Below are 14213 nucleotides of genomic sequence, written 5' to 3'. Positions count from 1 at the left end.
TTACGTGACCGAACCGTCTCACTCAGCCAACCAGCATCTATTATTAACAGGAAAACTTTCCCGAGCATTCCGCTGCAGAAGGCAGAGAAAGGTTTCGTCTCACACGAGAGAGACACGCACGCACGCACACACACACGCACAAACACAAACACACTCCCTGCCAAGTACACAAGACGCGTCGTCATTGGCGTGCTCTCCATCATTTCAGCCCCGATCTGAAAAAAGAGCCTCCTCACCCGATTTGTAATGCAACAAAATGCTAATGTATCTGCCGTGATGTTGAAAATCGCATTATAATCCGAAACCGAGCGGCACATCAAACTCACTCATCAATGCCATCAAAGAGTGTCTCGTCTCACAGCCTCCCCCCGCCCCCCCGGGTAATCCGTCATGCTCACAAGGCCCACCCTAGAGCTTAGCACGAGATGCATTTCATGGCACCGCTGCTTCCGAGATACGAACATGGCCAGGGGTTTTGTGCTTCGATTGAATCTGGCGTTTCGCTTGACGTCGATATAGGGTATATTAATAGCTTTGTGACAATCCAATTTCGGTTTCAAAGTAGCATGGCTTGTATGAGGTGGAAGCATGGTGAAAGTTTCAATTTCCCCATTGACACCTTGAAACAATGCGTTGAAGCTGGTTCAACATTTCATATTCAGACGCATTATCCATGATTCAATAATCCTTTTCATAGGCGTCATCCTGTCTCATTGTATGGATTCAAGGCTTGATGCCCCTTCCTTGTCAGCCGTTAATAATCACCGAGTCGTACGCAGCACAGCCATGCATCCTTGATAAAAGTAGATCCGAGCTCTCGTTGCTTACATAGAGTTAAGCCCACTCACTGCCACTCTTGTCATAAGAGGCTGTACCGAGGCTCTCCATCCCCATATAACTCGCACATTGTTCACACGTGGCATGTACATAAACTTTCATCCGATCGAGGTATATTTGTATTTCCTCTCTGGTAAATTTCATAGTTGAAACTATATATGCTCCTTGATATAGGTAGTTCATCCTATGGGCTGTTTCCGTGTCTTGTGCAGCTCATCATGCATTATCCCAATTGTGGTATCTTTTCAAAACAGGCGATGCTACGCCCGTGACAATTCCAAAACGCCGTGTCCGCTGTATATGTATAACGTATAATAAGGAGAGGAAGAAGGATAGTAATGGCCTCCTCGAAAGCGAGGTAGACCTCAGCGCGTCCAAGTCATCATGTCATTCCACCTTGCGTCGCTTCTTCGGCCGTCGCGCACCCTCTTGCCCATCAACGAAATGGTTCTTTTCGATCTGGTGCTGTCGTAGATTGTCTGGTCGGTTCTTGTACTGACTGGTACAGCCTGGGAATGGGCAGCGGTAGATCTTTGGTGGTGACGTCGCATGCTGCAGCTTCTTGTGCTTGGCCATGCTTCCGCTGAACCAGCGAGGATCGCCCTCTGGCCTATAGCCACAGATATCACAGCAGCTGTTTGACTTGACCTTGGCCGAAGAAGATCCCGCCTGGGCCGGTGACGGTGGTGAGTTTGCTGCCGTCGAAGGCCCACGTACCGACGTCGTATCTGCCGGGGTGGGGAGTGGTTGCGGATTCAGTGTGTAAGGGTCGATAGTATCCGGCATGGCCGGGAAATCAATGGGAGCGTCTGAATTAAAGACACCATTCTGGTTAAAGTCGAATGGGTCTGGAGTGATAGCCTCAAAGAATTCCTCGATATCGAGTGCCGAAATTGCAGGGGTTGCGCTTGGTACCGGTTGAGCCGGAGTTGGTTGAGCCAGTGTATTAATAATCGTTTCAATAAACTTGACGCCGTGACGATAGTAGGTTGACCGAGTATGTGTTTGGGGAATGTTTTGGTGATACAACGAGTCCATCTGTTGTCTAACGTGTTCGATATAGTGATCAAAGTAGATATCCGAGGGCAAACACATCTATTGCGATCAAGTTAGCAACCGAGTTTACCCTCAAACATGACACTACCTAGCTTACCTTTCCAGCATGCATCAGTTCGAGTTCCAGGCGCCGCAACGTCGATACAAAGTTTGAGTTGACACGTTGGACTAGGTCGTCTAGACTAGCAGCGAAGGCGGGGATATCGGTGTATGGTTGGAAGCTATGCTTGAGCATAAAGTTTGTAGCAATAGCATAGGGTGAACCGACGTGCATGGCCATAGAGGGATCGTGAACGTGTTGCATGTAAAGCTCAGACGCCTGAGTCTCAGGCTCATCCATAACCTGGATAGTTGCATATTCCAGCTGATCCAAGAAGTACCGAGAGACAAATGCCAGAGAATCGTTGGGGACAGGTGCCTGTTCACGTTCCTTGCCCTTCAAGCTCGAAGACCGTGATACAGAGGGAGAAGAGGCCTTGGCCCTAACGAGCTTAACGACTTCCGCTTCAGTCATATCGGCGGGCTTCCACAAGGCATCGACGATTTGGATGTAGTGTTGACGATCTTGACGAGAGAACCAGGCACTGTACGACATTGCTTGACCAAAGAGGTCTGTTGACCGGTTGGGAGCATCTTGCTCATGAACGACGAGGGAGAAGCAGTAGACCAGGTGGACAAAACAGAGAAGCTTTACGGGGGCGGTTGGCTGACGGCCTTCGAGTATATCGGCAAGAGTCTCGAGACCGTTGGTGGCTATCGAGTGCGCCGACATGGATCGAAGTTGGCTGACGAGAGGGTTCTTGGTCACTTGCTGTAGCTTGGTCATGGACTCGGCGACGTGCATCTCAAGAGCACCCCACGCTGTGCCGACAAGTGACCGAGGGTTGTGGTAGTATCCAACCGTCGGCACCGCCTGCGCGGGAGGTAGTGAGGGTGGCATTGTGGCATTGTTGTCAGTGAGGGCAAGGTTGGATCCAAGTGAGAAGTCTGAGGTAGGAAGGGGAGAGTCGTTCAAGGTAAAGATGGGTTGGTCAAGTGCAAGAGGGGGTTGAAGAGAGTCATCGTCAGACAAGGCACCAAGCATAGGCATATCTGCGGGGAGCTCCGGCATGTAGGAGTCATAGGACTCTGATGGCTCGTTGTTGTAGGTGCCCCAGTCCTTAGCCGTGGATGCCTTGCGGGATATGGCGAACGAGTTCGTCCTGAGGAGGCCTCCTGGGCTTGCTAGGTCGTCCGCCGGTGAAGTCAAAGTGGACTCGAAGCCCGTCGTCCTCGCCCAAGGTCCTGACCAGGCAGAGACGGGCGAGATGTTGTAGCTCGCTGTGCTCAAAGTGCTGTTTGTGCTCGCTGTCGAGTTGGTGCTGGCGGTCGAGCGGACCGAAGTACTAGGGGCAACTGCACCCTTGCTTCGGGTCTTTTGTTGTCTGCGGTACTCATCCAGATCCGTTGTACGGATATGGAGCTGGAGGACGGGCCGCTCCGGTCCTACATTGGCACCAGGGTCGATGAGGTTCACTGGAGCTACTGTATCTGGGAGAGTGTTCCAGTCAAGGAGGGGCTCACACAGAGTCGCGCCTGATTCGAGCTCTGCGGGGTGAGTAGGCAGAGGTTGGATAGGCAGCGGCGGGATGCTGGGGGTAGGCATGGGGGCCGCAACGGGAGCGGCGTCTGCCTCACCTTCATCCTCCACAATAGTAGGCAGCGCTATCTCGCACGAGTCGATCTCGTGGATCTCGTTCGAGTACAGTTCAACCTCTGGCGGGGCCACAGCTGAGTCGTAGCTTGGGGGCGCTTCCGTATCGTCAAGGTCAAGGTCGAGGTCGGCCAGGGTCGAGTTCTTGGACTTGTGGCCGAGGGAGCTGAAGAAGTTCTTGGCCATGGACATGATCTTTCTCCTCCTCGACGGGTGGCCCAGGCAGCGCTTGCACTTGGAATCGGTGAAGCGCTCGGGCTTCTCGCACTCATAGCACCAATACTCACCGGCGGCGAGCCAGTCGCAGGTGTATAGATGCTGGAGCATCAGCTCGTGGTTAGGGAATCGCTTGCGGCAGCGCAGCATTGGACACTCCCGCTTCTCCTGGGCAGACATCTTGTCGCATTCATTGCGCTTGACGGCGGTCCAGACGATGAATCGATGAAGAGCACACTCATCGCGTGCCGTATCACGGGTCCTAGCACGCAATGAGCCTCATCCCATGTAGCATGAGAGAACAGACAGATAAGAAACGAGACGAGATAGATGTGAGGAAATGTTCATCTCTTACACGCAGGCGGTCGACGATGCTTCACTGTCATCCGACATTACCGAAACCGAGGCGGAGACGGACGACGAGGTCGACTCTGTGCTCGAACGTCGAAGACTTAGACGGTGACTGGGGCTCCGAGTAAGTCGGCGTAGGGCTGAAGGGCCCGAACCGGGGCCTATCCCATCCAGGGACAGACGCTTCTTGGTCTCCATTGATGGAGAAGCGTAACCGGGACTTTGGTTATAAGAGTATGGGATTAGATGGGAGGTGGATGGGGATAGGACAATGGCTCGTGGGGACTGGATGGGACTCAAACAAGCCAGGGGGCAACGAGGACTGAAGCGAGAGGGGCAGCCAGAAAAAAAAGGAGGGTATCGAGGAAACGAGAAACTAGAGGCCTTCCTTATCCGCCACCCATGGTCATGATGTTTTTGTTTTATTCTCCTGGAGCGTCGAAGCTGAAGCCGGGAGGCAGCTGGCGATCGAGGTCCTAGGGCGAATGAGAGGAGGGTGTAGGACTCGAGAAGGGCCTAGGACTTGAGGCTTGTTGTGGTGGACCCGCGCGCCAGCTGGGGGGGGATGGATATGTACCGATGCTGGAGGGGGTGGGATGCTTCAGATGGAAGCTTGTCTGCAGTGCAGCAAAGGGTCGAGCGAGCGATTCAAGAGCTTTTGGTGCAGTGATAGCTCCGATCAAATGGACAAGGGTCTTGATCTTGGGACGGTATGTGTCTCGCTGGGGCAGTTTTTGCCTTGTAACAAGTGCAGACGCTTGTCTCGTCTTGTCCGAAGAGCACGCACAGATGAAGATGGAGAGTTGGTAGAGGAAGAGGACGCGGCAGGAGAAAGGTCAAGTCAGCCTGGCCTGGCTCTTGCACAGCACCAGCACAGCTCACTCGCTTTCTCTGCCACTGACAAACCGTCCAAGCTCTCCGTTCCATCCAATCCATGGCCTCCCTCCCCTCCAATTGCTGGCCCCTGCTCATCCATCCATGGACCACGGATGGGGGATGCCCGGGGATGGGGATGGGGGGGCTTAGGCAACGAGGCGGACAGCGACCTACTGCGCCCACCATTTCCGGCCCCCAGACTGACACTGACGACGCGGATTCAAGAGAATGCCCTGCCCGCGCTGACGCAGAACCCAGTGGAGTTTAAACAAGTCCGGGATGCGGCGGGCGTTTGTGTGGCGCCGCTCCAGTTCTCATCCTATCCATTCGACGGGCATCCCGTCCTCAACGTTGCGGACGGTGGACTTGGGCCATGACGACAGCAGCTTTCGTATCCATCCCCATCCATCCAGTGCTTCCCTCTCTCAACTACCTAAGATCGGGTCACGCCGCGCTTGGCGTAAAACGGGAGAGCCGTTTCCTTTCTCCTTCTTTTTGACTTTGGACTAGACGTTGCGTCATGCCGAACTCGATCTTGCGCTCGCTCTCGCACTTGTTCTATTCTGGTTGACACCAACAGCTCAGTTGCCCAAACGGGCCACCCCAGATCTCCCACTCTATCTCGTCACTTGGGACCACCAACCGGCACTTGATAAATCTCCCCACGCATAACTCAAAAAGTATCACTCGTAATAAATAAACCATTCGATATTTCTATTCCATCGCTCGAGATGCACACGACTCTCTCACATCGACTAGATATTTACATACCATGTATCGACCGATACTTGCGTCATCTCACCCGGAGTTCCCCATGTCTCCAGGGTGGGAAAAAGAAAAAAACGCCTTACACAAATGGTCCGCCTGGGCGCTCAACCACAACGGCTGCCACCTGACATGGACCTTGTTTTCAAGCCATAGTCTCAAACTATCGAGTTCAAGAGTCACTGACCGTTTATTGCTGCTCGGCAATGCCTAGCCTCGTGGGCCTCAAAAACCCTACCAGCTGAAATGGCGATTGGAGCATGGCCACCACCATACACATTCCCTCGCCGTCCACTCATCACCCATGCAGGAACACCTCGAGTCCTTGATTCTGAGCAATAGGCGCCAAGGACATCACAGTCACACTGCGCAGGACACTTGCTTGCATCCCATCCATCCATCCAATGCAAGCCATAAGGCTGACCAGTGGCCGATCTTCCGAGCCTTATCTGCCATGGCACCCTTGCCAATTCCTCACCAACATCCATCCCTATCCATACTCCTGGGACCATATGCAAAGCAAGTCAGTTCACGGACAAGCCACAGACAAACAAGTCAAGTCATGCCTTGATTCAATTTTTTTAATCGACAAAAGAACGTGGGAGCTCGCTGATGCTCCAATCTGGCTATGCTATATCTGTAACATGCAAAACAATATTCTATAGACCCCGAGAGGATATTCCCGTACCGCTCGCCTTGCCCACCTTGCCCTTCTTCTCCATAACTCCTTTTAGTACCCGTAGCTTCTCTTCAGTTACACGGATCGCCTCCTCTACCTCCCGCTCATCCATGCGGGCGGCACGCACGTTCTCCTCTGCAGTCCTCGGCTCCATTGCCCTCTTGGGCACGATGGGTCGATCAGAGTGCAGTCGGTCCATTCCGACTCGTTCCTCCAACCATTCCCAAAGTTCACTATCCTCTCTCCGCCACATCTCCTCATACGCTGCGATCCTGTCGGGTCGATATACCGCCATATCGGGACCATAAGAGGGCGGGCTTCTGCTCGGCGTGAATCCAAATCCAAACCATGTCGCAACTAGCAAGCCCACCAGAAGCCCATACATGACATTGCCTGTCAGAAGAGGCTGGATAATGTCCCCAATAGGTTCCAAAATCCCCCGCACTGGCTCCAAAGGCCCCCAGTTCTTCGGGGCCGGCCGCTTTGGCACGTGGCCTGGTTCGACGATGCCGGTCGACGTCTGGGAGAGCTTGGCCTTCCTACCCTTCTTCCTTGAACCCTTAAGTGCTGGAGTGAGTGGTGTAGTGGTCCCTGCTGGCTTGGTAGAGGTCGCCGCCTTGATAGCGGCAAACAAGTCTTTGGCATACTGTGTCTGTCCATCAGTTGCACCCTTCTCGATAGGACCTGTGTCAAGTTAGCAAATATTACGTCTCATCCTTGGTCTTGTACATACCCTTCAGCCAACTCTTGCCGGACCACTCGATCGTACAGTTCATCTGCACTCGAGTGGCATTGTTCTCAGCCCACGACAGACAGTACTTGGTCTTGACACAGAAGACGTTTCCACTAGGCACGTCAGGAGTCTGCGTCGAGCAAGTGAGGTTGATTGCCCTTTCGTAGTCGAGGTTTTCCAGCGTTTCAGAGGTAATGGTCTTGGTCTGCTTCGGTCCAATCGATCCGCCGAGCGGCTTGATGTAGGAAAATGTTCGAGTCCGGTTATCCAGACCCAGACCCTTCTTGTCCTCCATTTGCCACTCGGTACACTTTTGCTCCCCTGTCAACCAATTGGTCATGAAGGTAACAGATCCAGGACCGAACATGTAGTCATACACCTTGCCCAGAGGCGCTGGGATAACATCGTCTCCCACCACCCTGTCATAATGAGATGCTGAGTCACCGCAGTCGGTAGGGGCATGCGTTGCCGGGCCCGGAAAGCTGCCAGCTGCACCGGATGCAGGTGCAGCTTCTTCTGGAGCTGCGCCATTCGCAGGTACAGCCCCTGACGTCTTTCTTGACGTGACCTTCTCGGCATCGGCGTCTGTTCCGTTGGCCTCGGCCATGCTGGCGTTGTGCATCTCCTCGTGAACATCTTCGTCATAGTACTCTTCCTCATCATCGCTCTCATCGTCCGTCTCGGAGCCCCCATCGCCTTCGTCTTCGTCGACAGGTGGCTCTGTGTCGATCTTTTCTGTCTTGTCGCCTCCGGTTCCTTCTAACCGCACACCATTCAAGGTGCTCTTGAGTGTGGGATGTCCTAGTTTCCAGATGTTGACAATCAGATCGTACGTCGCATCTCGACTGGTGAAACTGGCAAAGACGTGCTTTGCATGCAATGTCGAGATCATGAGGCCGTTCTTGAACACCAGCGCCGTGCTTCGCTTCTCGACAGATACTATCTCGTCGAAGCTCATAACAAGAGTGGTTGTCCATCCAAAGATATTGCTACTGAAACAGAGATGACCCTCTGAGACATAGAGCCGTCCATGCGCGAGAATCTCTCTCTGCAAGGCACAGCTGTAGTCTTCGATGAGGTAGTCATCATCTGGCACGCTCTTGAACAAGTCATGAAAGTCGCGATTCCTCTTCTTACTGGCGATAGCAAACCCGGTAAGTTTCGGAGCGCTCAGATTTGGATGCGCCAACGAGCTGTTGGCAGCGACAATCGCAGCGCCTATGGTTGTTCCAGTAGTAACAGAGCTTCCGCGCTTCCTATGTGACTGCTTCAGGGCGCTTCGTAGACTCGAGGTCCGCTGCATTCCATTACTCTTGTCCATAAACTCGGCCGGCGGGGGCGTACGTTCGCCGCTGGCCGTCTCATAGAGCGAGCGAGGGCGACTCGACGGCTCATCTGGGATAAACTCCACGGGACTCGCCGGAGAGTCAACCGGGGCTGACTCGGACCGGGCGCGAGTGTCGGTCATCTCGGAGAACCTGGGGTTGCTGGGCGATGCTACAGAACTAGCCGGTTCGCCAAGAATCTGACTGAGACTGAGTTCACCTGCCCCAATCGTTGACACTGCCGACTTCCTGTTCTCCTTGTTGTCCGGCATCGGGGTGGATGGGTTAGGCTGAGATTCGCTCTCAGTCTTTGCGGGCTCTGTGTTTTCCTGGGTGCTCACGGTTGAGTTTCGAGCCTTGTTTCCGCCAATACCAATACCGGCACCCTGGATGCTGAAAGAACTGGCAGCGTTCTGTGCAGCTGATAGCATAGACGAGAAGAAGCCTGATGCGGGTTGCGCGCTCGGAGTGGCTTCACCGCTCTCCAAGGTCGGGGTCAATGGTGCCGAGACGATATTCGAGAGCTTGCTGGGGCCGATAGTCACAGAACTTGATCGACTCCTTCGGTGCGCGCTCATAGCCCGTGAGGAGGAAGTGCCATTTGTGCCGGCGCCTTGGCCCGCACTACCCCAGAAGGATCTCCTATCGGGAGATGACTGGCCGGATGCGTTGGCGAACTCGGTAGGCGTCGGTGGGGTGTTTACGATGACGGGTGCAGGCTTGTCACCACTCGGGGGGGTTCGAGGAGGAAGATTCGTGTCAACCTTTGGTTGAACCCGCGACCGCCTGTCGGGGGACGCAACTTTGGCTGCAGCTGGTGGCTCGATAATAGGCGGGACCTGCACAGGTTCAGGGTCCACGGTAATGGTGGGCTGTTCCCTGTGGGCTTCTGGCGGTGGACGAGGCTCGCTTGAGGGTCGACGTTCAGGGCTCGAGTTGCTGCCGCTGCTCTTTCTGGGCTTGAAGATGCCCTTGAACTTGGTGCCGGGCGAGGCTGAACGGCGGTTGGAGTTGTGGGGGGGAAGCAGGCCCGTCTTGCTCCGGCCGATCCGGAACTCCCTTGAATCGGTCGAATCAGAGCGCTTGGCCGGAAAGGTGGACGACTTGGACGCACTGCTGTTGGAGTCGTGATCGGTGGGCGACTGGGACTCGGGGTGATGCGACAACTGGACGACGGGGGACGAAGTCGTCAAGTATCCGATTTGGGAAGGATGAGAGGAGAAGGGCGCAGGTCGAGAGGCGGATCTAGGAGTCGACGACGATGCCTCAGTTAGATGAAAGAGCACAGACGAGTAAGATAGAAGTAGAAGGCTGGCGGGTGGAGATGATGGAGAGTGTGCCGTAGGGCCAGGAGACCGAGCTGAGTGCCAAGCCTGCCAGGTACAAACGAGATAAGATGGCAAGCAAAACGAGAATAAGAGAGCTATACGGAAACGAAGAAGAATCGACAAAGAAGCCAAGATGCAGTGACAGACAGATAGCACGTGTGGATGGATGTAAGCATGACATGAAAGGTTGGCGCGGCGGTCAAAGCGCTGACAGCCCGTCTGCCAGTCTGTCTCGCTCTTGGTGGCTTCTGGGAATGTCGCAGAGGGCAGTGTGGCATAACGGGGGGTTGATTCAGCCTCGCAGTTCCCGCCCATCGGGGTTTCCGCGCAACAAGGCAAGCTACGAGCGAAAGGAAGGGAAAGTGTCGATGGGGATTCAAGTACAGAAATGGAGAAAGAAACTCACGATTCCGGGTCCGACTCGTAAGAGCGATGGCTGGTGTCTTCGTCTTCATCTCCAGCAAGGTTGCCAGAGCGCGTGCCATCACTCTCGAGCGTCTCGCGACTGGATTGCGAGTTGCCAAAGACATCAGCATCATCGTAGCCCAAGATCAATCCTCCCGCGTCTCGCTCTTGTTTCCTCCGAAGGCGCTTGTTGGAAATGGACTTTGGCAGCAGCTTGTTCAGCCCATTGCTGCTGCCGTTGTCGATTGTAGCCATGGTGGCCTTGGCCGATCGCCGCGCTCAGGAGGATTTGGATTTCGAGGGGAACAGACGGGGTGGTCGAGTGGCGGCGTCCAGGTGACGGCGATGACGCTCCGGCCGTTGTTTCTCGCGCGCAGCGGGCCGATGCTTGGTAGTCGACGTAGGGTTTGCGAATGTATGTACGGCGGCGGTAAGGAGTATGTGAGTATCCTCTGCAATGTTGAGGCTCAGTGGCCAGCTAAAAGGGAAAGTGAGGTCTTGTAGTTGGATTGGAGTTCGAGTGACGATCTGTTCGAGACCGAACCAGGTTTGACGTCGTTGGTCGGACTTAGCTCGATGATGGATGGTTGCTGGAGACGGGCCAGGCTACGGGGGGACCTAGGCTACCTAGGCTAGTCCAGACCAGGATTGGCCAAGTGCTCGTTTTTCGGTTTCTCTGAATTCCTCGCTCTCGTTCAGCGCGTATGCTCTTCTTTACATGGTTTTATGGGGTGGTCTTGGTCTTACAGATGCGACGAGCGTTGCTAAGGAGCTGGAGCTGGTGCTAGAGCGCATAATAATCGTGGCCTTATGGAAAGGGGATAGCTTCGTTCGCTCCATGCAGGCAACCAGGCAGACAGGAGGAAGCGAGTCGGCGGTACGGTCAGCTCGCAAATCCGTCGGAGAGGTAGAAACGAAACCCGCAACGCCGTTTACCAACAGCCCCAACCTCCGTCGCCGTCCTTCCCTTCGGTCGTAAACTCGTATGTAACCACCCGAGTGCGATACCCCTGGATGAATCCGCCGGGTGGGGGCCGCCAATGGAGAGACTCAGTGGAGAGCCATACGCAACCCCTTGCGAGGTCCTGCACTGAAGCTCTCACCAGACAAGGAGCTGCGGGCAGCAGCGGCAGCAGTAACTGCAGCTTGGAACGAGCGTTGTGGCGCAGCGGTGAGTCGTCGGAGTCCGCCCTACGCGAGATAATACGCGTTTAGTTATAGAGTACTGTTCCGTCCTGCCTGTAAGGGGTCTCTTGAATGCCGCGACAAGGATTGCGGGCTATTTCTAGAGGTAAAGGCAAGCTAATAAGACGAGGGGTTATACAAGAGAGATGAGAAAAATCTCCGGCCTTGAAGACAAAAGGAGAATTCCGTGTATGAGGGTGACATCTCGCCAAGGAGAGATTAGACGGCGACAGACAAGACCGAGGCCGCGTATTCAACTTGATCCATGGATCTCTTATAGTTTTCGACCCAGAGGCGGGGTATGAAAGCCAACAGCTTCCATTTCATGGGATAAAAACCTCTAAGGGTGTCTACATCTGCGGATAATGTCGCAAAGTTCCGCATGAGGAGGGTTGGAGCCGGATCGACGTGCCGTCGTGCGTGGTTCTTGGCCGCCAAGTTGATGCAGTCATCATCTCGTGTGCATTCTTGCAGATGGAAGAATGACGAGAGGGTGGGCAACTGTTGATGCTTTGGTTGATCATTTCAAAGATAGATATTGGTTTCGAAACCTTTTCGATCTTTATTAGAAAAGCAGAGTTAAGAAAACTAACACTTGTATTCTCTTCATCCTGAAGCTTCTCAGAGATCAACTGCCATCCTTCTCCACAGATACCAAAAAGTCCCGCCCCCAAACTTCCATGACGGAACCCCGCCAAACTAAGGTGATGATCACTTTGTACAGGTCCTTTTTCGGGTGCAGAGGGCTGAAACGGCCTTTCTCGAATGACTGATGATTGCGTCAAAGGTTCGACAACATCAGCAACTGTCTTCTTCACCTATGGCTTAGGTAGAGAGTAAAACATCAAGGCACCAGGCACACAAAAACCCAAGCATTCCTGTCTTGTTTTATCTGCCTATATTTTATTCTTGGTCGTCTCGGCACTAGCAGCTGCCGCATCCCAGTGTGGAACTCTAAGTCTTGTGCCTCTTGTCTCTGTCTCTCCACACTTGACCTCGTCACGCTTCGACATCAGACCGTGTACTACGAGGCGATAACGCAAACGTACTCTCCAGAAGAGACACCTTTCCTCTTCTCAGCGATACTACAACTTCCACCACTCATGGAACCATGGAGCCCTCGCCGCTTGTAAAAGCCCACGACCATGTGCGCGCCGCCGGTGTCGCTCACCAGTCCTCCGATACCATCGTCGCCATCACCGAGCATACCCAGGCCGCCGGCGAGTTTGCCAGCGCCGCCAGGTCGACGTCGAGCATCGAGGCCCTCCGAACCCTGAAGCTACTCGAAGAGCACCACCGCAAGATCGCCGAGATTCTCAAGCGACCGGCCGAAACCCCGTCCCAGCCCGGCGACACCGACATCGACGAAAAGGCTCAGTCCGACAAGGGAGGCGTTGGCGTGCAGGATGCCAATGCCAAGAAGGAGAATAGACAGGAGTCGGCGACGTCCAAGAAGCCGGGTCCTCCTACGCAGCGACGATATGCCCATCGCGAAATGTCATCGTCCATCGCCAGCAACTTGGCTACCGCCCGTGGCATTCGATCCAAGTACAGAGGCCAGCCTCTTGCGCCTAGCGTCTCTAACGACCAAGCTCCGGGCAACGTCGATGCTCACTCACGAGGACCAAAAGCAAAGATGCAGAATATCATAGAGCAGACCGGTAAACCGGCTTGGGTCCCGCCTATCCCACCACCCACACGATCCGAGAGTCATGGCAAGAGCTCGTCCTCTCCACGACCCGATACGGCACCGTCTATTGCTGCTGGTGATGATGGAGGATATACCCGTTTCTATAGCACCTTCGGAAGCCTCATCAATAAAATCTCAGCACCTCTGGCCTTTGCTGGCTTGCCGCTGATCCAGGAAGAGTCGACTGCTTCCGAGAGGCCAGAGTCACCAGAGACATCCCCAAAGCGCAGTCACCTCAAGGCCTCTCCGTCCAAGGTTTTGGAGCCTGACCTCTCCAAGATCTATTCCAAAGCAACTATGCAGGCTCTCGTGCGAGATGGCCATGGTCCTAACGATTCCTTCTACGTCGTGCCGACAACTGGCCACACCATGTCATATGCCAACATCTTGAGTTTTGCCGAAAAGGAAAAGAGACGAGGAGCCTCGGAACTTGTTGATGGACCAGATGAAGACGATGATGACTTTGTAGACGCTCGAGAAGCTCCGCAACAGTCCCCGGGGGTTAAGCGCCGCATCGGCCGGGCTCGCACGGACAAAGAGCTCAACAACATCATCGAAGAATTGCACACGGAAAACAACTCCCTCAAGGACATGATTGACAAGCTCACCAAGCGCCTCCACGCCTTTGAAGCCAGTGCTCAAACTCCTGCCATGGCCCTCGCAGAAAGCTACCGCCTTAGACGACCCGGATCCCCCATCGCATCACCGCACCTTAGCAAGACGGGCGACGAAGCCCTGCGGCGCAAGAATCAAGAGATGGAGGAGCAGCTCGCGGCGGCCATGAAGCAGATGGAGCGGCTCGAGAAGGACAACCGCAAGATGCAAAAGACGCTGGATAAGTACCGCGAGAAGTGGGAGGTGCTTAAGGCGGGTGCCAAAGCGAGGAGGGAGGCTCAGGGAGCTGGTGATAGTTTGGAGGATGCGTCTGCAGCGGCTGGGTAGACATAGCCTAGTTGATTTTCTGGCAACCATACGAATAAATTTGATCTGCACTTTTTCTGCGGTATACGAATGAATCAAGCTGAATCGTCTCAAATGATGTGTTTGTCACTTACAATGCTGGTCAACATGCTG

The 14213-nt window shown here is 54.3% G+C and overlaps 3 protein-coding genes across 3 annotated transcripts; 1 reads left to right on the top strand and 2 right to left on the bottom strand.

Moving 5' to 3' along the window:
- Positions 1-1224: 1224 nt before the first annotated feature.
- On the bottom strand, positions 1225-4351 carry NECHADRAFT_91161 (uncharacterized protein; the record flags this gene model as incomplete). Its single annotated transcript, XM_003046059.1, has 4 exons — positions 1225-1932; positions 1991-3791; positions 3870-4064; positions 4158-4351. 4 exons carry the CDS (start codon positions 4349-4351, stop codon positions 1225-1227), a joined length of 2898 nt encoding a protein of 965 aa, XP_003046105.1.
- Positions 4352-6358: 2007 nt separating this feature from the next.
- NECHADRAFT_66583 (uncharacterized protein) lies at positions 6359-10519 on the bottom strand (the record flags this gene model as incomplete). Its single annotated transcript, XM_003046058.1, has 3 exons — positions 6359-7157; positions 7207-9776; positions 10266-10519. 3 exons carry the CDS (start codon positions 10517-10519, stop codon positions 6454-6456), a joined length of 3528 nt encoding a protein of 1175 aa, XP_003046104.1. The 3' UTR covers positions 6359-6453.
- Positions 10520-12369: 1850 nt separating this feature from the next.
- On the top strand, positions 12370-14131 carry NECHADRAFT_58342 (uncharacterized protein). Its single transcript, XM_003046631.1, has one exon. It carries the CDS (start codon positions 12561-12563, stop codon positions 14079-14081), a length of 1521 nt encoding a protein of 506 aa, XP_003046677.1. The 5' UTR covers positions 12370-12560; the 3' UTR covers positions 14082-14131.
- The last annotated feature ends 82 nt before the right edge of the window (positions 14132-14213 follow it).

Source organism: Fusarium vanettenii (genome assembly GCF_000151355.1).
Source record: "Fusarium vanettenii 77-13-4 chromosome 2 genomic scaffold NECHAsca_18_chr2_1_0, whole genome shotgun sequence".
Taxonomy (NCBI): Eukaryota; Fungi; Ascomycota; class Sordariomycetes; order Hypocreales; family Nectriaceae; genus Fusarium; species Fusarium vanettenii.
Note: the sequence above shows the minus strand (reverse complement) of the source record. Positions and strands in the feature narration are given on the sequence as shown.

Coding starts and splice junctions, on each gene's coding strand:
- NECHADRAFT_58342 (XM_003046631.1), top strand. CDS start 12,561: ATGGAGCCCTCGCCGCTTGTAAAAGCCCACGACCATGTGCGCGCCGCC.